This window comes from Lathamus discolor, chromosome Z (genome assembly GCF_037157495.1).
Source record: "Lathamus discolor isolate bLatDis1 chromosome Z, bLatDis1.hap1, whole genome shotgun sequence".
NCBI classification, from domain to species: Eukaryota; Metazoa; Chordata; class Aves; order Psittaciformes; family Psittacidae; genus Lathamus; species Lathamus discolor.
In genome coordinates, this window is record NC_088909.1 from 44,886,090 (window position 1) to 44,911,695 (window position 25,606).

A 25,606-nucleotide genomic window follows, 5' to 3' on the forward strand; every position below is an offset into this window, starting at 1 on the left:
TTCTAATGCTACTCTCACATGCAGCTACTTTTCTGAAAGACTGTCTTGAGTATCTATTACTGACATACATGAATATGCCACACTCTTGTCGAATTCCACATGAAGAAAATTTTTCAGACGAAGGCTCTTTGGCTAACAATCTGCTTGATCTGTGTAGAAGATACTCAGAAGAATGATGACATCCATTTAGTAAGGCCACAGAACTTTAAAAGTACAGTATATTGAATAAAATAATTTTATTTGCATTTACTTTTTTTTAAACAAAGTTTATGGATTCTGAAAGTAGAGGATAAAATGTAACTTTTAACTGACACTTTAATATGGGAGCTTCTCCACCCCAAAACATGTTTAACATTAAGATCATAAACAACCCCGAGGATCTGTGCTATACTGTATGATATGTAAACAGATTTTGAAAATACTTTTCCATTATGTATTTTGACACAGTAAGCACAAATTTAAAAAAATAAAATAAAAATTAAGTTTAAATGCCTCAAGGGATTTCTTAGAAGTAAAGCCATTTTAAGAGCCATTTACAGTTTGCAGTGACAAACTTCTATACAATCAAAATAGCTCCTTTTTCACAATGTAGAATATTCTGCTGAAGGCAGCTCCCTATTGAAGTAATGCCAACAACACAGATCTGATTGTATGACTCCAGCACTTAAAAGAGCACATTGGTTAGACATGGCTTTTAACCTTGGGCTACAGTTATGCTACCAGAACTAAATTCAAGTCTAAATCAGTCATGTAGTGAGGTGTGTGTCATTAGAACACTGTTTAGAGTCCTTGTTTTCCACATCTGATGAAGGTGGTGAAGGCGTTCTGAGGTTCTTATGCTTACATTCAGAGCAGGATGAACTTTGCAAATACCAGATTCTCCAATTAACGACAAACCACAGATCCCAAAGTAGGCATGTAAAGCATCTGAAAGAACAGAAAAGGAATATTATGTCAGGCTGTCAGACTGTAACAGGCAACTGTTCCTGGATTCCAACTCCCCTGAATAATTACAGATAAGGAAAACAAACAAACAGGTACTTCGTTTTAAATGTACGTTTTGACAGAAAAAATAAATTTCTGCCCAAAGTGACCAGCGCGAACCAGTTTACAATTTCTAGAACTAGAGCCTAGTTTTGTTTTATAACAATTCTTGCCCACTACTTTATTTCTTCTGAGAGCTCAAGTCAAACAGCAGAAGACTTTGAGCATTCTGAAAATAATTTTTGTCCGTAAAGCAAATTTTATTCCCCAAACACAAAAGAGTATTTTTGCTGAATACCAAAATAAGTGCCAGCAGCGGTCGAAGAGCAAGATTTAAAAGTATGAAGAAAGTCATTACTTTACCTAGCTTTCCCCCTTCCTGAGATAATACTCTTAAGGACAGGAATTCATGAGGTGTCTTGATCAGTCTTAACAGCTGACTAACATCAAAAAGGGATGCACTTATCTCCCTATCCCAGGCTGCTCCTGCAGCCTACCTTATACCAGTACTACAGCTTGCTGAAAACTCTCCATGACCTAAAGCAATTGAAAAAACATGGAAGAAAATTACCCAAACAGGATAAACATGGACAGTTTTCTGACATATTAGTGAATTAAACTTGTTTGCGGAACATTTTGATATACACCAAAGCTAATGTAAAAAGCAGAAAGTAGGTGCAACTATACCTGGGGAATCTGGGAGGAAGAGAAGCGAGTATGCCTCCTCCTGGCAGCAGCAAGCTATGAGATTGATTATCTGCCCATGAAATCACAGGCTAAAGATGGAATGCGGGTGTGAACTTAATATGCCCCTTACAAATTCTCAACACTTAGTAATCTTTCGGAGGTGTCAGTAAATTTGGATCTGACTAAAATGATATTACAGAAAGTATCTGGATAGAAAGACTCTGAAAGAAGGCTTCTGCTTATCAGCATTAACATGCAGACAAAAGCATGCTCAGCAGATACAACCCTACTGACCTCGTAGAAAGTATGTCAGTCAAGGAGACCTCAACTTCAGGAAATACAGTGTATTAACCCCCTGTGGACAGCTGCACTGAAACCGTATACAAACTAGATTACCTGTATATGGCTATTTTCTGGGTTTAACCAAAGTTCAGCACTTGTGCTAAATCTGTGCTAACTTAATACTCTAGGTAGTTCAAACCAAAATAAACATATGCGGCCTGTGTACATCTCTGTTTCAAGCTATAAAGTACATCAGTTTGTCAGGGTCAAAACCCACAGGTCCAAACATTCTGCTTCATAAGGAACTCACAAATACAGAATGCACCATGCAACCTTGCAAATGCTCTGCTGCTATCTTAAAAACATAACAAAGAAAGGTGTATGTACACTTCTACAGGAGCAAATCTCACTTCAGTGTTTTACACATAGTAACTGTACACACTTATTTTCATCCTGTTATTCCTGATGTTAAATCTTCTAATCTTTCATAACCCGTAATTCACATGTGCATCCAATTCTTTTAAATTGTGTAACATTTGAAGAGAAGAAGCAAGATGCATCAGAGTTCTGCTTGACCTCCTGAGGCATGCAGCAGTACATTTAAGTAACTTAAAATGAAAGTTTATTTAAATCTCGTCATGACTTATGCACAAATCTGGAAAAAAAAAACCCAAAACCCAACCCCAAATGGGTTAAGTATCTATAATAGCAAAATGTTGTGGATTAACCCTGGAAGGCAGCCAAGCACTGCACAGCTGCTCACTCACTTCCCCCTTTTACTTTTAGAGAGTAAAAGTGAGAAAAATTACAGGTCAGGATAATAATAGGAAATGGAAAATCTGCAGCTGCAAGCAAAACAAACCAAGGAATTCATTCCCTATGAACCAGCAGGCATGTGTTTAGCTGCTTCCCAGAAGGCACAGCTCCATCACGCATAACGGTTAGTTGAGAAGACAAATACTGTAACTCCAAATGTCCCCCCTCTTCTTCCTCCTTCTCCCAGATTTTATTGCTGAGCACAATGCTATGTGGTATGCGGTTCCCTGTAGTAAGCTGGGGTCAGCTGTCCTGGCTGTGCCCTGTCCCAGCTTCTGGTGCACCCCCAGCCTGCTCACTGGCAGGGCAGCATGTGTAACGGAAAAGGCCTTGATGCTGTGTAAGCACTGCTCCACAACAGCTAAAACATCCTTATGTCACCAAGATTTTTTTTGGTCACAAATCCAAAACGCAGCCTCATAAGGCTCCCTAGGAAGAAAATGAACAACTGAGCTGCACAGATGCTTCATGTTAGTGAACTATGAAATCTTCATTGTGGAGTCATACAACAATCAAAACACAGCTTGCCTTTCAGATACTAGACTGAGCTTGTAGGAAGGTCAGCTGTGTATATATGACAATAAAATCACAGTTACACAGACAGACTGCTGCATTATATATATATATTATATATAGTAATTCTTCACATTAGAACTGCATTAACATTTTTCTCCTTCCTTCAAAACATGAAGACAGACTTATGTCACTATCTGCATGAGGAAAGAATGCTGCAATAAACTCACCATCATAACAAAAAGAGACAGCAAAAGAATGTTTTATAAGAAACAGTGGTGTTCAGGCTGGAACACCACACAAATGAGAGGAAAGCAGCTTTATTACTACTTTATTACTAAATCTTGCCTTTCTCAAATCTTATATCAAATAATCACAGCTATACTAAGACAGGTTAAGGAACTCTGAACATTATTGGGGTTTTACATAGGGTTTTTTTTATCCCTATGACTCATCAAGATAAACAGAAATACTTCCTCCAAGTGATACTCACCTATATAATGCACAGTAAATACACCTAAGGAATCCTAAGCTGCTTTTCAGGTGTGTGTGGGGGCAAATCTGTCACAGGCGCCATGTTTTTAGTTTGGGTCCACCTTAAAAAATTCTCAACTGTGTTCAAAATGAAATTTTGAAAGGAGAAATATCAGGGCACAGATTCCGAACAGACTCACCCACTTTTACCACATTTGGCCAGTTTATAGTCTGTTTATCTTTCTATACAAAATGCCACTGGGCATAATTTTGGGTTTTCGTTTGTTCATTTGGGTTTTTTTCCCCACAAGTTTGCAGTACTTCCTCTGAATTCTAGCATCTTTTTTAAACTATTTCAAATTAGAAGATTTTAGCACCTTTTCAAGTTTTTCACAACTTTAAATTATCTATTTCTCAAGGATAATTAACTTATATACTATATATAATTGATATGTGTAACTACAATCTATAAATCATAATGTTGCTATGTAAACTTGGACTGTTTTTACATACATCAATGACTTCTGAATAACCTTAAAGGAATTCATTTATTAAGTAAAAGCAGTTTTGAAATATTTTACTCAGACAATTTGCAAAGGTACCCAACTGCATGATATTCCCTTTAACTAGAACAGTTGCACACATATGCAAAGGCTTGTCCAGCTCTAAACAGACAGTGACACCCTTAGCAATAATCTAAACAGCAGCGCCCTTGCTCTGTGGGTGTGGTGAACAAGAAGAAACTACCTCCCTCTTCCCACTTACATAATGAAATCTCATATTTGGTTGGGTTTGGGTTCTTTTTCTCATTTTATGGAAGAAGACTGAGGAGAAAACTTCCTTTACAACTTTCTGATGTCTCACTGCTGGAGTGTGCTTGTAGGTTAGAAAGCACCATAAGTTTGAAAAACAAATTTACCTGGATGGCTATCTGGCCACTTGGCAAATCCCCCAACAAGGCGATCTTGAGTCGACAGGATGTAATTTCGGTTTTTCTCAAAATTTGTATATTGGAATATGTTCAAGAGCTGAAAAGAAATTAGACTATTACAGTAATACACCAAATCTTAGTCTATTTTTAATACTAAAACTGAGCCCCTATTTATGAGGTAAGCAGTGATAGCAGAGATAGCACTAATCCGGTAAAGCTACATATTTTTGCAATATGAAAGACCTTTATAATGATGTGTGCATATTCAAGCACTTGGGCCAAATACGTACCTCTTTCAAGCACAGATAAGATGCTTAAAGAAATCAAAACAAGACAATAACTATCCTGTAGCTGTTCTGTACACTACCTTCAATGTTGCTCCCACCCAAAATGAATAGCAAGTGTCTACAGGCTTGTTGGGTCGTCCATGGTAGCCATTCTGTTGTCTCATTATACACCACCTTCTTATTCTGTTCAGTTCTTTTTCTGAAAAAACTTCTTCCAGTTTACCCATCAAACACAGCGATGCAATGCCGCAAAATGTAGAGCCACCTGTGAAGAGAGAATTGTTTTTGCAATGTTTTGTTACCCAGATTTTCACTGAAGCCTGTATTATCTCAGTCAGAACTTTAACCAGGGTGGTAGCAATAGAATCAATGGATTTTCAAAAATATGAGCGTTTAGTCTTAACTCCAAAGATAAAAAAACACTTTAGTTCAGAATATATGTCAAAGGGGATCCCACCCCCAAATCAACTCTTGCACTATGTTTATTTCCTTAAAGACGGATTCCCTCTCAATGCTCCACAATTTACATTACACACCAATCCATAAATAAGCAAATTGCAGAAAACATTTCTTCATATGTAACTTAAAAAAGAAAGCTATTGGGATGCCAGCAATCTGAATGAAGCAGACAAGCCAAAGGCAGTCTCAGATGCAATCCCCACATGATACAGACACAAGTGTCTGATGAGCAGAAAGCCAAATAAAAAAAACTAGGAGGGAGGGGCACAAGAAGAAAAAATATAATGGCAAGCAATTTTTAAAGCCCATCAAACCCCATTCTGAGTATATTGCCTGATATGACAAAATTATAGCCCAGAAAGACTGTAAGAAAGCCACTGACAGAAGACTGGGGCCCAGAGCTCCTTACACTATCATAATGACAGAAGACCCCACAACTCTAATGTTTTCATTTTGATGCTGAAATGCAGCAGGAGAAGGATGTGGAAGTAATGCAATCTGTTACTGCTAGCATTCTATGGTACTTTAGTTAACTGATTACTCAAATACACAGGGATATAACTTATTCCTTTCAACTTGATCCATCCCGTAAGAACAAAAACCAGATGTGATCCTATCAAAGCTCAATACCAAAAATGAAACTAATAAACATTTGACAGATTGAAAATCAGTCACATAAAAGTGAATAGTTTCTGTCAGAATCAGACCACTACTTCATGGCAAATAAACATTTTGCTTAAAAAATAACAGTCTTTTGGGAATTCCTGTCTTCACAATTACCAACTATTTGCAACAACTAACTGCTGCTTCAAGATTTGAGCCCCCGGTATATGCTGTAATCTATCAAAGGAAGTGTTTCTAGGTTTTACTAAGAACTGCTGAAACTGGAGATTATCAGGTGCACTGCACAAAATGTCTTGCAGATAAATCCACAGAGTAGCAATGGTACATGTGGAAAAGTTTCATCTTTCAGCAAGAGACAAGAACCAGAGCCAACAGCTTTCAACAAAACATTCGTGAGATAAGATTAATGGAGTTGGTATATTAAAAGTCTATCTGGTCTGATATTAAGCTGGAACTAAAGCAAGAAGACAAAAGACAATATTCTAAGGCATGTTGTGGATTTGTTTCTCATCACACTTCCCTAAATCAGAAAAGAAGGACAGATATGACATGCCCTGCACCTCTTACAGCATTTCCAATCCCAGTCATAAGAACAGGTGTAGAACATTTTAACATTCTTACCATGAGATTCTAGTCCAGCTCCCTGTGCCAGGCCATTATCGTAAGACTGAAGAAAAAAAAGCCCACAAACCAATTACTTTAGAATCACATCACTTTCACAGACATTGCAATTTCTCTGCCCTATAAAATAATACTACTAAAAAAATACCTTAACAATGCTGAAAAGTCACTTTGTTAAGTGAAAGAAAAAGGAGAAAGCTGAGTCTGATGAACAAAGCACCGAGAATATTACAGTACAGGTCTGTTAGGAGCAACCTAGGAGCAGATGATATTTTACATGTAGCAGTAACAATCTTTCTTCCTAAAAAATTCATTAAATTATTTTGCATAAGAAACAAGACATCACAGTAAGATACCTATAAAATGAAAAATGGTTATTTTACAAGATTTCAAGGGCCTACAAGGATGCTGGAGAGGGACTCTTCATTAGGGACTGTAGTGACAGGACAAGGGGTAATGGATTAAAACATAAACAGGGGTAGTTTAGATTGGATATAAGGAAGAAGTTCTTTACTGTAAGGGTGGTGAGGCACTGGAATGGGTTGCCCAATTGTTAATGCTCCATCCCTGGAGGTGTTCAAGGCCAGGCTGGACAGAGCCTTGGGTAACATGGTTTAGTGTGAGGTGTGCCTGCCCATGGCACGGGATTGGAACTAGATGATCTTAAGGTCCTTTCCAACCCTAACTATTCTATGATTCTATGATACTATGATTAATAAAATACTTCATAAATTATTACTGGACAAATACCCAGCTCTTTAGGAGGAACAAAGATGAAGTTTAACTCTTGGAGTTAAATTACACAGGTCCTAGATCTTCTATATTAATTGCTCAGTTAATGATTGGTTCAGTATCTGTTCTGACAGAAAGCAAATTTAAACCCCACCCCCAGGTGCTGACTATGAATTTCTCCTGTTTTCTCCAAAACATTTAACAGTGTTAGCAGATACAGGACACCTTGACAGACTGCTATTGAATCCCACAGTCCTAACTAAAGAATGGCTAGAAGACCTAGCATGCCGTTACGAATGACATAAGGATTGTTTTTAAAGCTGGCATGAGAAGAAAAAAGGAAACAGCAGCAGACACAGAAGCTACTCTGAAACTGTATTTCTCAGTTCTTTGGTTCTGGCTGCACGTTGAAGCAACTAAAAAGACTAGCATCTGATACATACACTTCAAGCTGCAGCTTGACACTCTGAATTTTGAATCTGCCAATTTAAGTAACCCTGATGAACATCAGAATGCTAAAACAGTGTAAACTCGAATGCAGTGCAACTCTGCTACCACATTCCACAAGCAAAGGCAAGCTGATTAGGAAAGCTATGCTGGCAAAGCTACTTAACTCTATAAACAGTAATTGTAAAAGGAGGTGTTTTACTTTATGTATGACAAAGTAATCAGCACTGGAAAAAAGCTGTTAAGTGTGCATCCCAGACCTTGTACTCTGTTGGGTTGCACGATTAGCTTGCAATTTTAATAGGTAATACTTAACCTTTGGCTGACTGGTGCCTATTTGCAGACAGCAGCTGCTCTTTGGGGACTCGTGAGTTTGGGGACACCCTGGTTGAAGAACCAGGGAAATGTTTTTTTTCTTTGTCCTTTTTAAAAGACTCAGGAAACTGTAAGTAAAAGAGGATGTAGGTTACTGCAACGTGAAAACTGCGTAACTGAATACTACCCTCAGGAAATGCGTAAATCCAGTTGGGTACAATCTTTGCTTCACAGTCTAAAAGTTTCATAATTAGGTTAATTATATCAACAGATTCATACCCATGCATTTCAAGAAGACTCCACTATAGTGGAAGCAGCATATGCTATACTTAAAAAGCTGCTAGCAACATTTCCACTTAAAAAAACCAAACTTAGGGTAAATCAAGTTATCTTGCAAAAAAAGTGTATTTTAGAGTCTACAGAAGTCATTAAAAATTTCAGCATCTTAGTGTCTGTTGTTTTTGTGATTAGTGATATATCTGATTTTTTAATGTGGAAGCCAAAAATCAACCTCTGTTGACAAAAACAGTGTTCCTGGACCCTGACTATTTTACAGACAGTAAAACTAATCCAGAATTGGTTTTGTGATCAATTTTAGCCAAGTCAAGTGATAGGCAAGAAGGCTATCCATTCTGTATAAAGATTCAATTCTTTTTAACATGGTGTCGTGGTTCAAACAAAGTCAGCCATAAACCACACAGCCCATCCACTCACTCCCCCCCTTCTTGCCCTCCCCCTAAACCCAGAGGGACAGAGAGAATCGAAAAGAATGCAACTCCCATGGGTTGAGATAAGAACAGTTTAGTAACTAAGGTATAACACAAACCACTACTGCTACCACCAATGATAATAATGATAAAAGAAATAACAAGAGGAAAGAATACAACACCTCAGCACTAGCCGACCAATAACTCCTCCACCCCACCCTGACTGAGCACCAACTGATACCTTGTCCAACCCTGCTGTCCTCTAGCCCTTCTGGGTAACTCTCAGTTACATCCTGGACATGACATGCTGTGGTATGGAATACCTCTTTGGCTAGCTTGGGTCAGGTGTCCTGCCTCTGCTTCCTCCCAGCCTCCCCTCCTCCCTGGCAGAGCATGAGGCTCAGAAAGTCCTGGGCCAGACCAAACATTTGAGCAGCAACTGAAAACATCGGTGTTATCAGCACTGTTCCCAGGCCAAAAAAACAAAACACAGCACTGCACTAGCTACTAGCTACTAAGAAGGAGAAAAATATCTGCTACTGCTGAACCCAGGACACATGGTTACTTTTCCAAATAAAGCAACACCATTGTTTCAATCTCCTGCTGTTCTTGACAAACCTAACTACACAAGTCCACTCCCTCCTTCAGATATGTTGAATTTCATCTGTCATAAATCTTACCCTGCATCACTAAAGAGAATAAATTCCAAAGAATAAGCTAAAAAAATCAGAAGCCTATATACAAAGATTACTGTGTTTAACCAGTCATGTTACTCTCCATCCAGATTAGTTGCACTTCACACATATGCCAATTTGAATTACTGAAATAAAGTCTGTGGTCACTTGCTTCAGCTGTGTGTATTCAGCTGTATGATGACAAAAGAAAGTAAAACAAAGACATACCTTTCTGTCACAGCAGTTTACTACTGAGCAATGCAGTCTTTTTTATAATTAACGGAAGTAGTAGGATGAGGTAACATTGTAGCAAACCAGAAATAGGCATTTGCAAGAAAGTCTACAGCAATGTTCACAGTGTAGTTACACAACAAATAACATTAAATATTCTCAAACAGAAATTACTTTGAATTGTAATATATATGCGTTCTTTTTAGCACCATCTATGATCTGTAGAACAGAAATCAAGCTAACATTCTCAGATACCACATTTTATATTAATTGTATTTATCTTAATAAATAATATACTTTAAGAAATATTTGGTTCAGTGAGAGGTAACTGAATTGGAACATATCTTAAGGAGGATGGTGGAAAGAGATGAATCAGAGGAAGGAACAACCACAGCCGTAAAAGGATTGTCACACAGGGCTATTCCCTGAACATCTGAGACTTCTTCAGACACATACCTGACTTCACAACGTGATTGATCAGCATGCAGATTTTGTGTATTTGCCAAGAAGTACCAGACACTTTGCAACAAGTTAGTGTATTGAAATGCTGCTCTCACCAAGCACTGCACAGGCAGAAAACCCAGGCAAAACCAGTGTAACATGCGCATACTAGCTCGGCAGAGAATTAACAGTGTCCTTTAGGAGGACTCCTTTTGCCAAAAGGAGTCCTGCTAAACACTATGTATAGTCTATCTACCAATTCACAGTAAATCTGGACAAAAATACAGCATCTTTGTTATGTACTAGCACATGCTAAGACAACTGCTGCCTAGGATTGTACGAAATTTGTTATGGGCTGTTTTCTGGGGAATGCAATGGTGTGCACAACTTACGGGATGGACAGGGAAAGGACCAGTGGTGAAAAAGGGAAAGATCAAAGCAGACTGTGGAACAAGCAACAGAAAACAGAGGGGAGAATGGTATAAAAGGTACCATTCTAGTAGGAACAGACCGCTGGTCTGTCCGTATGCTTGTATGACTGAGCCTTGACTTGATCACCTTGGTTGGTTCACGATTATGGCAGAATGACATAAAGCTTCTTGTGATATACAGTAAGAAATGCTTATGCAACTAACTACTTCCATAAAAAAAAAACAACCCAAATTGATCAGCTAGCAGCAACTATTAAAGTACACTGGTTTACAACAGAAGTTGTATGCCATGATACATTTGGCTCTTTGAATCACAGAAATTTACTATTTATGTTTACTAACATTCTGGGAACCCTAGCTTTCAAGCTTGATTCAGGTTCTTTGACAAAGAGTTATTTTAATTTCGAAAAATGAAACTCAAACTAATGAAACATCATGAAAACAACCCTAAAAACTTTCTTGTTCCAATCAAATATGACGACATCTTGCACACACACATGAAAAAATATGCATGTTCTAATATTTTCTTTCATTCCAATATTTAATAAATAATGAAGTATATGACTGGAAATACTTACTGAGCTTGAACTGATGACAATACTTATTTTTTCCTTTGATTCTGTGTATCACTTAAAACACAGGACTACAGCTCACTGAAGTATGAGAATTTTACTGATGCAGGGCTATGCTTATGCATTTTTTCTACATTAGAGGAACACCAGGCCCCAATTTTCAAAAACTTACTTTTCGTTTTAAATTGAACTTTAAAGAAAAAAGATCAGGTTTAATTTGCCACTAACAAACATACCAGATAATTTTATCTTGCTAGTAGACACATTACAATGAAAACAGAAACGCAAAAAACCCAACACACTTTTTCATTTTCAACTTGCTAAAGTAGGAGCAAACACTGCCATATTTAAATTTGGACAGAGATTTTCAGTCATAGTTAAGAAATAAAGCTAGTAAATTTAAAATACAGTAAGAAATAACACTTTGTGAATACTCACCATACTTTTTCTAATGTAGTCTATAGCTTTTTTCATATCCATGCCTGACCAGTTATCGAGCATGTAGCAGATGCAGGAAGCACAGTACACAAACCTCATATCATTCTCACTTCCTTCCAGCACTGCACAGAAACTGAAATGTTTTGGTCATTGTACATTGTCTAGCCTCTTACACCAGAAAATATGAGAAGCAGTTTGAGGAATTGTGTAATTTTTACTTTAAAAATGAGTTACTTCTGTTTACATTATTTCCATAAATATAACCTAAAGCTATGCTGCATTTTCTTTCTAGACGACGTGATTCTAAGCCAAGTAAAATGAATAGAACTATTAAAATTCAGGGGCCTGGGTGACTTTATTTCCAACAATGTAACGATACCTGTCTTTATTTATTCAAAGATGTTAATGCTTAGAGTCTTTCATCTATCACAGTATATACTGATGTATAAGCTACCATTTTAACATTTACTGGTTTGGCAAAATTCTTTGCCTTTCTAGAAATCTTAGTATCTGACCAGGCTTTCCTTCCTGACCGCAAATTCAGGACCAGTTTTCCATGTATATATAAATGTATTTGTGATTGTTACCATTCTAATACAAATGGTGAAACTTACCTTCAAACCAGTTTTTGATTTCTTAAAACTATCATATTTCCAAACTCTACAAACATTTTAAAGTTGCTGTATCTGTGTTGTCTAGGTAAAATATTGTGCTCTCTCAGCCTCAAAATGAAGATGGACGCTGTGATTTGGATGCCTGTACCAGAAATAGTTCAGCCACCAAGACCAGGGCAGTGATCATATCCCTGTACTCGGCACTGGTGAGGCCACACCTTGAATCCTGTGTTCAGTTCTGTGCCCCTCATTACAAGACAGACAACAAGGTGCTGGAGAGTGTCACAGCTTGGTGTCACCCGCAAACCTGCTGAGGGTGCACTAGATCCTACTGTCCATGTCGCTGCCAAAAGACGTTAAACAGCACTGACCCCAATATCAACAGGAACACCTGTTGCCACTTGTGTGGTGTTGAGGAACACCACTTGCCACTTATCTCCACATGGATATCAAGCCACTGACCATCATCTTTGAGTGTGACCATTCAGCCAATTCCTCATCCACCGAATGGCAATGCTATGATACTCTCTCTTTGACCCTGCAATTCAACTATGTCCCATTCCATATCTGGGTTTTCTATTAACCTTCCAAAGAGTTGCAAAATATAAAAAATCTTTTACCTTCCATCCTCCAGCTGGAGAGCTCTCAGTCCTGCCAGTATAGCATCTTTATTTACTCTACTTAAATCATCTCCGAGGATAACCAGACATGACAGACCTGTGTAAGTCATGGCTATGTGCCCGCTATCATAGGGGTGAGACAAACCCGGACCCTAGAAAAAATGGAGGAAAAATAAAAACATAAAACATCATAAACCCTTATGTTGCAGTCAAGCATTCACACACACACAAAGAAAAAAAAAAGAGATAAACAAAATTCTTTTCCCATCACTTATTACGGCTGAACTAGAGGCATTCCACACAGCTTTTCTAATCAAGCTAAGCTACTGCACAGCTCTGCTACCCTTGTAAACAGTCAGTTAGCAGGAAGCTTTCGAAGAAAGCTTTGCCAACAGTATTATTTATGCAAGATTTATTTTTATTTTATTATTATTTTGCTTTTAAGCAAAAAGGGCGTGTTCCCAGACTGAAAGTCAAAACACAGCGTTGCACTAGCTACTAAGAAGGAGAAAAACTGACTGCTACTGCTAAACCCAGGACAGTATCCACCCCTTATTTCATACCATTCACATCATGCTCAGATCCCACATTTTCAATATACCATCTCTCTTACATATATATACATCCACATACACGCAGAGACAAAGAGAAAGAAATTTCTTAGTGCATGGACCAATCCCTATAATGCTGTCGAGACCGTTCGGTCCATGATGCCAGGTTCCATCCCTTGTAACAGTCTTTCAGGGCAGGAAAGGCTGTGTGCAGTGTTGGATCATTGCCTGCTGATGCTGATTGTTCCTTCACTGCAGAACTTGTCTGGTTCTATCAGAATTCATTCTCTGTTGGGATGATGGTTGGAGGGAAGTCAGGGCCAGTTGATGGTGACCTTAAGACATCTAATTGATGGGCTATAAAAGTATTGCACAGCAGGCAACGGCATGCAATTAAGTTCATTGGCTGTTTTCCCCTAAAATCACATCCCCTTGAGGTATACATCGGACTTCCCCATCTTCCCGCATTACCCACCAAGAATAGCCGGGTCCCTGACCAAAAGCAATCCCATGAACGGGTTTGCCTTTACCTGAAGCAGGAATAACCCAGACTGTCTTCCCCAGCAAATTCTTCATGTGCACCACAGGAACTTTGTCCCCCTCTACAATATGCAAAAGTTCTGACTGGGCTGGGCCAGCTCTGTTGGCAGATCCTCTGGTGTTGACCAACCAGGTGGCCTTTGGTAAGTGTGTATCCCAATGCTTGAAAGTTCCCCCCCCCCATTGCTCTCAGTGTGGTTTTTAACAGCCCATTGTACCGTTCGATTTTCCCAGAGGCTGGTGCATGGTAGGGGATGTGATATACCCACTCAATGCGATGCTCTTTGGCACAAGTGTCCACAAGGTTATTCCAGAAATGAGTCCCATTGTCTGACTCAATTCTCTCTGGGGTGCTGTGTCGCCACAAAATCTGTTTCTCAAGGCCCAGGATAGTGTTCCGGGCAGTGGCGTGGGGCACGGCGTATGTTTCCAGCCATCCGGTGGTTGCCTCCACCACAGTAAGCACATGGCACTTGTCTTGGCGGGTTGGTGGGAGTGTGATACAGTCAACCTGCCAGGCCTCCCCATATTTGTACTTCAGCCATCGTCCTCCATACCAAAGAGGCTTTAACCGTTTGGTTTGTTCAATTGCAGCACATGTTTCACACTCATGAATAACCTGGGCAATCGTGTCCATTGTTAAGTCCACCCCTCGGTCACGGGCCCATCTGTATGTTGCATCTCTGCCCTGATGACCTGAAGTGTCATGGGCCCACTGGGCCAAAAATAATTCACCTTTATGTTGCCAATCTAAGTCCATCTGAGCCACTTTAATCTTAGCAGCTTTACCCACTTGTTGGTTGTTCTGGTGTTCCTCAGTGGCCCGACCCTTGGGTACATGAGCACCTACATGGCGTACCTTCACCACCAGGTTCTGCACCCGGGCAGCGATATCTTGCCACAGTGCAGCAGCCCAGATGGGTTTACCTCTGCGTTGCCAGTTGCTCTGCTTCCATTGCTGCAACCACCCCCACAGGGCATTTGCCACCATCCATGAGTCAGTACAGAGATAAAGTACTGGCCACTTTTCTCGTTCAGCAATGTCCAGGGCCAGCTGGATGGCTTTCACCTCGGCAAACTGACCCGATTCGCCCTCTCCTTCAGCAGTTTCTGCAGCTTGTCACCGAGGACTCCATACGGCTGCCTTCCATCTCCATGCTTTCCCACAATATGGCAGAACCCATCACTAAACAAGGCATACTGCTTTTCACTTTCTGACAGTTTGTTATATGGTGGGGCCTCTTCAGCACACATCACCTCCTCTTCTGGTGACATTCCAAAATCTTTGCCTCTGGCCAGTCCATGATGACTGCTAGAATGCCTGGACAACTGGGATTTCCTATTTGAGCTCGTTGTGTAATTAGTGCAGCCCATTTACTCCATGTAGTATCAGTTGCATGATGTGTAGAGGAGACCCTGCCTTTGAACATCCAGCCCAGCACTGGCAACTGGGGTGCCAGGAGGAGCTGTGCTTCAGTGCCAGTCATTTCCGAAGCAGCTCGAACCCCTTCATAGGCTGCCAGTATCTCTTTCTCAGTTGGGGTACAGCTGGGCTCAGATCCTCTGTATCCCCAACTCCAAAAGCCGAGGGGTCGACTTTGAGTCTCCCCTGGAGCTTTCTGCCAGAGGCTCCAGGTAGGACCATTTTCCCCAGCTGCGCTGGACCATTTTTCACATCTGGCCCGGTCCGGAGTGGTCCAAGGGCTACTGCATGAACTATCTCGTGTTTAATTTGCTCAAAGGCTCGTTGTTGCTCAGGGCCCCATTTAAAATCATTCTTCTTCCTGGTCACGTGATAGAGAGGGCTTACAATCGAACTGTAATTTAGGATGTGCATTCTCCAGAACCCCACTGCACCCAAGAAAGCTTGTGTTTCTTTCTTATTAGTTGGTGGAGACATTGCTGTTATCTTGTTCATCACATCTGTTGGGATCTGGTGACTTCCATCTTGCCATTTTATTCCCAAAAACTGAATCTCCTGTGCAGGCGCCTTGACCTTACTCCGTTTTATGGCAAAACCAGCTTTCAGCAGGGTTTGGATTATTTTCCTCCCTTTCTTAAAGACTTCTTCCGCTGTATTGCCCCACACAATAATGTCATCAATGTATTGCAGGTGTTCTGGAGCTTGCCCCTCCTGACGTACAGTTTAGATCAGTCCATGGCAAACGGCAGGGCTCTGTTTCCACCCCTGGGGCAGTTGGTTCCAAGTGTACTGGACACCCCTCCAAGTAAAAGCAAACTGTGGCCTGCACTCTGCTGCCAAAGGAATTGAGAAAAAGGCACTGGCACTATCAGGTGTGGCATACCACTTGGCTGCCTTTGACTCTAATTCATACTGAAGTTCTAGCATGTCTGGTACGGCAGCACTCAATGGCGGTGTGACTTCATTCAGGCCACGATAGTCTACCGTTAGTCTTCACTCTCTGTTAGACTTTTGCACTGGCCATATGGGGCTATTAAAGGGTGAGCGGGTCCTACTGATCACTCCTTGACTCTCCGGTCTATGGATCAGCCTATGGATGTGAATCAGGGAGTCTCGGTTGGTGCGACATTGCCGCCGGTGCACTGCTGTGGTTGTGACTGGGACTTGTTGTTCTTTGACTTTCAGCAACCCCACAACAGAAGGATCCTCTGAGAGACCAGGCAAGGTGGACAGCTGCTCAATTTCCTCAGTCTCCAAAGCAGCAATACCAAAAGCCCATCGGTACCCTTTTGGGTCTTCGAAGTACCCTCTCCTGAGTTAGTCTAGGCCAAGGATGCATGGAGCCTCTGGACCAGTTATAATAGGGTACTTTTGCCATTTCCTCCCAGTCAGGCTGATTTCAGCCTGCAGTACAGTCAACTCTTGGGATCCTCCTGTCACTCCAGAAATATAGATGGGGTTCCACCCCTTCACAGCTTGATAGCATCAGGGTACACTGTGCACCGGTATCTACTAGAGCCTTATACTTCTGTGGAAGTGATGTTACAGGACATCTGATCCACATAGTCCAGTAAATCCGACTGTCCCTTTCCTCTACCTGGCTGGAGGCAGGGCCCCTCTAATAGTCATCACAACGCTGAACACTTAAGTCATATTGAAAGGGATTATTCTTCGCTATCACAGGAGCTGGAGTAAAGTCAGCTCTTCCACTCCATCTGGGGGCCTGCTCACCAGAGACTGAAGCCGCAGCTCTCATGGGGTGATGAGTCTTGGCCCTTGCTCCCCTCTTCAATTCACTCACCCATTCCTCCAAAGCTGAAGTAGGTTTTCCATCCCACTTCGTCATGTCTTCTCCGTGATCCCACAGGTAAAACTATAGGGTGGCCCGTGGAGTATACCTCCTGTATCTTCTTTCTCAAAGAATACAACACCTTTTGTTAATAGCTGAGACGTGTGTTGGTACACGTGAGGAGCTGGATAAATCAGACAGATCATCTCTCAATTGTTTGAGATCCTGGGACAGTTCTTCCATAGCTGAGATGATGGAAGGGGTGAGATTGTCTTCGAACTCTCGGAGTTTATGAATCATTTCATCCACTGTTAGTGGTACTATGTCATTCCAGGTTACTGTTGGCAATGAATGGGCATACGATGACGGCACATTCCATGTTAGTTTTCGCCACATGGGTCATGTACATTCGACTTCATCTGGTTCTATGGGTATATCCTCATTATTTGGCTTGATGTGATAGATCATCTTTATGATGGCTGATCCCTCAGAGACTGGATGCCTTTGTCTACAGTAGTCCACATGGCCGAACGACTCATAACATCGCCCTTGTATGGAAACCTTTCTTTCACAGCTGCCAAGAGCCACCTCCAAAGACTGAGGGACCTTTTCTCTCTTGCAATTGCTTTGTCAATTCCCCCTTCTCTAGTAAGTGATCCCAGCTGCTTGGCTTCCCTGCCTTCTAGTTCGACCACTGGCCCCCCTGTCCCAGCATCGGAGCAACCAGGTGATGATGTGATCCCCTGGTTGACGGGTAAAATCTTTTCGCATATTCCGTAGCTCAGTTGAGGTACAAGGTCAAGAAGTCACCTCTCCTTCTTCTTCTTCTTCATCATGTGATGATGACTCCTGATCAGATGCTGGACCGGGTGGTGAATACATTGTTTCTTCATCTTGCTTCACCCTTCTTGCCTCCTTTGTGCTTTTTCTCTTGCTTAGAGGGGCAACCAATATTGCCACAAATTGGTCCTCTGGTTTAGCTGCAGTTATTATCACTGTAGTTTGAGTCGTGACTGTACTTGTCACTGGGGGTGGTGTAGCTGCTGTGCTTGGAGCTGGGGCAGCCGTGCTGTCTGTTGCAGTCGAAGTTTGAGTAGCTGCTGTACTTGTCACTGGGGTGGCTGCGCTGTTACTTTGCCCTAAGATGCAGGGACATTTTTTTCCTTTTGAAGGTGCTGGATAGTGTTGAACAAAGCCCTGTAAGCATAGGCCAAGCCCCAGCACATTGCCATGATTTGTTCGTCTCTGATATGGCCAGACTGACCACACACCTCATTTAAGTGTTTTACTAATTCTTCCGTATTTTGCACTTGTTCGGTGGTGAAATTCCAAAGTACTGGAGGAGCCCACTGACCTAGATACTTGCCCCTACTATCCCATACACCCTGCCACTCATGTCTGTCCAGCCTCAGGTAAAATCTCTTGGTCCTCCTATATCGTCGTTTAACCCCAGACAAGGCCCAAACCTGACTCTGCTAAACTCCTGAAATCAGACGAAATGGTCATGGGCAAAACACACTCTGTATGTGTGCCAACATGGTGATCCCCATCACAATCAGCAAACAGGTCTCAACAGTATTAAAAGGTCATTTAAAAACTTCAAAACTCTCAAATGATGCTGTAAATGGTCTGTGAGGGGGGCTAGGAGGGTAAAAGAATGTCTCCTTCACAGGCTGACCACCCGAGAAGGAGAAAAAAAGATGTGTGATTGCTAAGCAAATTATATACCTCCCAAAGTATAAAGGTGGTGACCACACTGGGAACATAAGCCAGATCAGTTTCATGATCAATGACTCTATTGTATTACAAGTCATTATCATAAAGTACAATGAGACAAGAACCTTAGCCCAAGGTCTCCAGCCGGTAAACACTAACACAGCAAATACTGGCTCTAAGTAAGGTATGATATACTGAAACTGTGAGATCAAGGAACAACTTTGACAGCCAATAAATCAGCATTGTGACAAGTGACTATTAATCTAAAACAATGAATGCTTGTCACAAATACGATTAGACACACTCTAGTCAGATCTGTCATTATCTGAAGCCCTTGTGCCCCACGTTGGGCGCCAAAAGGAGCTGTTGTGGTTTAAACTGAGCCACACAGCTCGTTCACTCACTCCTCCCACCCCTTTCTCCCTCTTTCTTTCCTTCCCCCACCCCCCTCCCCAGAGGGATGGGAAAGAGAATCGAGAGAATGTAACTCCCACGGGTTGAGATAAGAACAGCCCAGTAACTAAGGTACAACACAAATCACTACTGCTACCACCAGTAATAATGGTAAGAGAAAATGACAAGGGAGGAGAATACAATACCACTTGCCGAATGAGTTCGATTCTCCCCCACCGAAGAGAGCCCGTACCCTTCCGGGTAACTCCCAGTTACCTCCCTGGGCATGACGTACTGTGGTAAGGAATACCTCTTTGGCTAGTTTAGGTCAGGTGTCCTGTCTCTGCTTCCTCCCGGCCTCCCCTCGTCCCTGGCAGAGCACGAGACTCATAGAGTCCTCAGCGAGAATAAATATTACTTACCAACAACTAAAAACAATCGGTGTTATCAGCTCTGTTCCCAGACTGAAAGTCAAAACACAGCGCTGCACCAGCTACTAAGAAGGAGAAAAACTGACTGCTGCAGCTAAACCCAGGACAACATGCTAATGCCATATTACTTCTAAAGCTTTGGTAGCCTACAAGCAGGTTTAAATAACCGGGCCCCTTATTTTTAATGAATTCTGTATTTTAGTAATTCTATTACACTATTACTTGCTGCAGTAAAAACAAAGTGCAATACCACATATACTGTATGCTCATGAAACTATGCATTACCATCCTCCCCAAACCAGTTGTATCAATCCCTATAGTATCCAGACAATGCAAAAATTCTAACTGTACTTCATTTTCTATGCAAACATTTCAAGCTGTAGCAGCAGCACATTGTTTTTTCCAGAACAGGGCTTCAGCAATTCCAGAGCTATACACAATTTTGCAAGTCTGGTAGTTTTAATAAAGACCACAAACTAGGCTTGTATGATGGATATAGAGCAAACAATGTCTGTTGCCTCAGTTTATTTTAAGAACAGCAGAAGTTGTATCTCAAAAACTGGCAACAAGAAAGCCATTAAACTGTGGATGGATTGTTGAACACTTAGACTGAACAACCAGAATAAATATATTTAATCTAGCAAGGATATATCTACATGAAGGAGTAATGCAACAGGAACAGGTCTGGAGGGCAGAACAGTAAGTGCTGAGGTACAACTGCCTACACCATATGCATTTCACAGTCCTTGCCAGCTGTAGTCTGGCTCCATGGATGAGCAGCCCACTAATGGAGAAGTTCACTCAGAGTGCAGCTTCTGGTTTAGTTAGACTTAAAAGGGGCCTAGTTTGCGTGTCTCACTCTTTTGGAGAGAGCTCTTTTTAAACTGTTCTTACTAAGTGCTCTCTACTGATCTGAACTAATACACTGGTGCAGAGAGAGTCAGATGAGACAACAAGTGATACGGCCTGGTCTCGTTCTCTCTTACAGTTCACCTATCGTAATAAGTACGGTCTCTAAGTGTTCCAGAGTTCAAGGATTCTAGTTCGAGAGAGAGAAAGAGAGTGAGAAATTTTTGGAGAGGAGCCACCACAGACCATTATCTCGTGTCCCTTGCAACTGCCCCTTTTGCTAACAGTGGTCTTAACTCCCCTATTTTCAAGGTTATGTTCCCACAGCCCGTGTCAAACAGTACTGTTCTATTTTTGTGTGTTTCACCACGGACCATTATCTATTGTCACTGACAGTAAGTCACACAGTAAACAGATTAACTTGGATACTGGTGACAGAGTAAAATAGTTCTTCTACGTGGGTATTACCACCATGGTCTCCACCATCTGAGTCTTCCTTAAAAGAACTGATGCTTAAAGATGCACGGTGAGGGGAAGCTTTCAAACACTGAAATCTAGTTCAGTGATGTGATAATGTTCCCTACCACATGGTCTAGAACAGCCATTTAAGCATAACTCATGGTCACCAACAATTCCCACTGACCACTGCAGACAGCTGAGAAAGTCTCACTGCTGCAAAAGCATTGGTAAGATCTCTCCAAACATTTTCAAAGGATGCTAGTAACCAATACTCCTAAACATACTTCTACACAAGCAGAGTGCCACTTTCAAAAACCTTTATTCTCCCATCTGGCATCAGTGTTACAAATATGGATTGCTTTAGCCTTGAGAATATACAGTGTGTTGGGAACAAAATCATACCTTTCTTCCCCAAGTAAAAGCACATGTTATTTACTGCAATCTTACACAGAAGTTCCAGGTATTCAATCTAGCCTCTAAAACCGTTTCATAACACTTTAAAGAGACTGAAAAGACCTAAGCCCATCTGTTCACCTCTAAGTAAAAAGCCAGTTTAAACTCCAGTAACACCAGATCAGATAGACTGCAGAAACTGAAGCCACTTCAGAACATAATTTTTACCCTATTTTAAATGATTAATTTTAAATGCAGTGACAGAAGCAGCCCTCTGCATTCACCTACAGTTAGGACTGTTAAGGCTTGTTATGGCTGTGAGTGTCGAGTTGGTCATATGGATAAGGTTTTGCTCACTTTTACTACAGTCACAAAGAGCTTCATAGCTACGACATTCAGGCACTGAAAGGGTAACAGCTCAAAACCCCCAACTAACCCCAGACCAAAACCAAATGAGCTATCCAGGTATTATTTAGTAAAGTTGGAAACTGTAACATATCCCTTGCCTTTTTCTACTATTTTGGAGGGTCCCTAATGACAGAAGAGATTTGGGGACCTCCAGTGTGGCATTTTCTCAGAGTTCAAGAATGAAATCACTGGAATACATGTAATAAATAGTAATTGTCCATGCAAATCCAAAACGCTTAAAGGCTTTTCCGAAAATTGTTTTTCAAGATGGAGATCTAATAGAACATTTTAAAATAATGAACAGAAAAATAATAAGACCTTAATAATAATTCAAAGTGGATTTACAAGTTTTTCTGAGTTATTTCAGAACATTTTAGGGCAATACTACTGAAAATACTTTGAATCTTTGTATGCTGATAGATCAAGCAGAACTGATCTCTCTAAAGCAGATGCAATGGAAAAACTACTGCAGTGCTTGAACTTTAAGCATGTCCATCTGCAAAATAGTTTTCTAAAGATAATGGCCCTGTAGGTAACTGCTGCAGCCTATTCGATTCCATGCCTCTGTCCCTTCTGCAGACTGGCTAACACGTTACAAGACACTGATGGGCTGCAACATATTTCTTGAGAAGAGAATATTTAAGTATGAAGCATGTACTATTGGAAGTCAAGAGTTAAAGTAAAACACCAGAAAGTGCTGGGAAGGGATAATGATACTTTGACAATCTTATGGACTTTTTGTCTTCATGGACCTTTATAAGATCTCAAACTATATCCAGAACTGGCTCTTCAACTGGGGAAGATTTGAAAAAGATTGTCAAAAGAATGCACCACATGGCACTGAGCCAGATCTTTGAGGAAACATGACTGATAATTTTTTATCATCTCAGTCTGGTAAAATTTTGTCTTCATTCATTTTATAATGCTGCTATGCCACAATAATAGCATGACAACCTCAGCTTCTGTAAGTGACTTATCAAAGAAAAACATCTTCCTTTTGAGTAAAACTAGTCTTTTTCTTATACAACTACACTGAAATTATTATCTACTATTTTGTCTTCTAACTTTATTTTTAACAAAGCATCCCAATAAGTCACTAATATAAATCCCAAACTGGTTTAGTTTCTAAGAAGTTTTCCTACTTTCAAGCTCATCAGGTAGTTGGATTGCCAACTAAATTGTCAATTCCAAATAAAACAGATGACGAATTCATCTTTCTACTACAGTGTGAGCACACTGAAGACACCACCTGTAGTGTAATATTAACGCAAACTAAGAGACAAATTACCTTCCCTGTCATGTGCAGCCGTAGCACCCCATGTAGAGATGTAAAAAATTCTCTTCACAATTATCTTTCCTTGTTAGAAAGTGCTACTCCTGAATATTACTGCTATGAGTACTTGGATGATTTGCTATGCAAAGAGGCATATGCAGTTATTACTCCAATGTAGATTTATATTCATGCAAATTACTCAGAAATATGAAGTTACGATGTTAAGAGTAAACAAAAATAAGGTCAAAACAGGCTGCTGTGCTACCTTCACAGTCAAGTTAGTTCAAGTATTTTAACGAACATTCTTACAGTCATCCGTGTATCAGATGTCTATTCTTGCTTTCAATTTCAGATCCCAAGATCCATTTATTTATATTTGAAATCTTGCTACAAAAATCAAGCACTTGGTGATACATTAGTGGTCTTGCACATTTTTCGTCCACTCTTTGGTGAATTTGACTTCTCACTCTTAAACACAGGATAGAACTACCGTATCTTTCACAGTCCTTTGCACACTGGCCTTGACTTTCCTCTTCCGACCCCATCAGACCTCTATACCTTCTTTAGCAGCCTGTGCTAACCTCCTTTTTCTCTTGTATTAAGGGCACTTTCTTTCTGTATACAGATTTAACCCTCTAGAACCTCAGTTCCATGGGCTTCAAAGCATCCTATCTTATGGTCAAGAAAACCTGGGATGAGCAGAGACTTGACTATCTTTGAGTGGATATGCTTGTTTCATCACACGAAGAGAAATACTCCAGTACTGTGCATTAAGCACCACTTAATATGAAGGTTTATACCCTTCTCTACCAGGTGATAGCTCTTGAAGTAGAGAAGTTTTCCTACTTCAGTAACATCAAAGAACAGGGAAAGTACACTGTGACAAGCCCCAGTTTGTAGATCAATTTTTTCACTGTCCTGGAAACGTGAGCGGTACCATTTTAGTATGTTTCTTATACATGTTTCTTAAAAGGTCTGCAAACATTCTGGTGTGTTAACAATGCAAAAATCCCTGTTTTTCCAGGTATTCCGTGATTATGCAGTTAATATTATTAAAAAAACACAAGACTGTTTATTGCCTATCTGAAAATATTTCAGACATGTACACACATTCTCAATGAACTGACCTTTGAGGGACTGAATGGCATTCCTAAATATGAAGAGCCTCTGAATCCGCAGCGATCCAAATTTGATCCTGGAAAAAATAAAAAAATAAGGACTTAACTAGCTTGTTTTGCTGAAACACTGATTATAAAATAACGATTCTCTAGTCAAGCTTAAGATCTGTTAGTTCAACACTACTGAGAGTATTACTAGAGTTTGCACATATCTTTCAGTATATTCCCAAACTCAGTCTGTTTTCACTCTAATGAAAAAAAAAAAACACCAAACAAAACAAAACCACAAGCAAACCTGATCCTGCTGTAATGACAAAGCAACAGATTACTTTGATATGGTGGAAATAGTGTTCATACCAGCATAGAACTGTCTTCCACACTTGGCACACAAAAAAAGTGACTGCTCCCCTGGAAAAGTGCCCAGAGCCAGAGTTAACAGATTTTTTCCTCCTTTCTGGATTCCTGCCTGGTAATACCATTGGGTCCCAAGCAGAGTTGTTTTAAGATGCTATGCAACATGGAAAAGGACAAATCGTTTGCAGTTGTGAGCTATCACTGATCTAACTCAGTACTGTCAGAATGAAATAGTTAATATGATGTGAAAGGTAAATTTTCAACTGAGCCATTTTTATCTTACCCAAACCAAGATAGTACAAAAGGCTGCAGCTATCAAACATTTCTGTTAGTGATTCAGTATAATAAATGTGGCACAATAACCGAGCATCCGGCATAAAGAAGTGTGCACCACACAGTCTAGAAATAAGTACAGGTTTGCAGGGTTCAAATCTGCTTCTGCATGGCAAAAAAAAATCAACTACTTTGCTCCTCAGCCTCTGAAAGTAAAAGTCTAATGAGTGCCATAGCTCAATGCTACTTCAGTGTTCTTAAATTCTCTCCCCGTCTTTCCCACCGCCCATCTGCCCCTCATCTCTTCAGCCTTTAATAATGAAGATTAAGGAGAATTGCACCACACTAACCAAACAAAAAAAGTTATAAGATGAAAGTCCTAAAAACATCACCATGAAATGTGGTCTACCAGTTCTGGTGTCATTTATCAGCATGTGTCCTGGGTTCAGCAGTAGCTGCCATTTTTCTCCTCCTTAGTAGCTGGTGCAGTGCTGTGGTTTTGACCTCCAGCCTGGAATCAATGCTGATAACACCAATGTTTTTAACTGTTGCTAAGTAATGTTTACTGTGACCAAGGACTCTCTGAGCCTCATGCTCTGCCAGGGAGGAGGGGAAGCCAGGAGGAAGCAGAGACAGGACACCTGACCCAAACTGACCAAAGGGGTATTCCATACCACAGCACGTCATGCCCAGAATATAAACTGGGGGCAGTCACCCGGAAGGTCTAGATCACTGC

At 40.7% G+C, this 25,606-nt stretch overlaps 1 protein-coding gene across 1 annotated transcript in view; it reads right to left on the reverse strand.

Annotated features, from left to right (window-relative positions):
• Window positions 1–221: 221 nt before the first annotated feature.
• Window positions 222–25,606, reverse strand: part of PGGT1B (protein geranylgeranyltransferase type I subunit beta) — a 39,687-nt gene continuing 14,302 nt past the window's right edge. Inside the window, 8 exon segments of the mRNA XM_065662754.1 lie at window positions 222–793; window positions 796–927; window positions 4,676–4,784; window positions 5,055–5,239; window positions 6,679–6,724; window positions 11,667–11,799; window positions 12,901–13,052; window positions 24,253–24,320. Coding sequence (XP_065518826.1) covers window positions 747–793; window positions 796–927; window positions 4,676–4,784; window positions 5,055–5,239; window positions 6,679–6,724; window positions 11,667–11,799; window positions 12,901–13,052; window positions 24,253–24,320 — 872 coding nt within the window. The 3' untranslated portion in view covers window positions 222–746.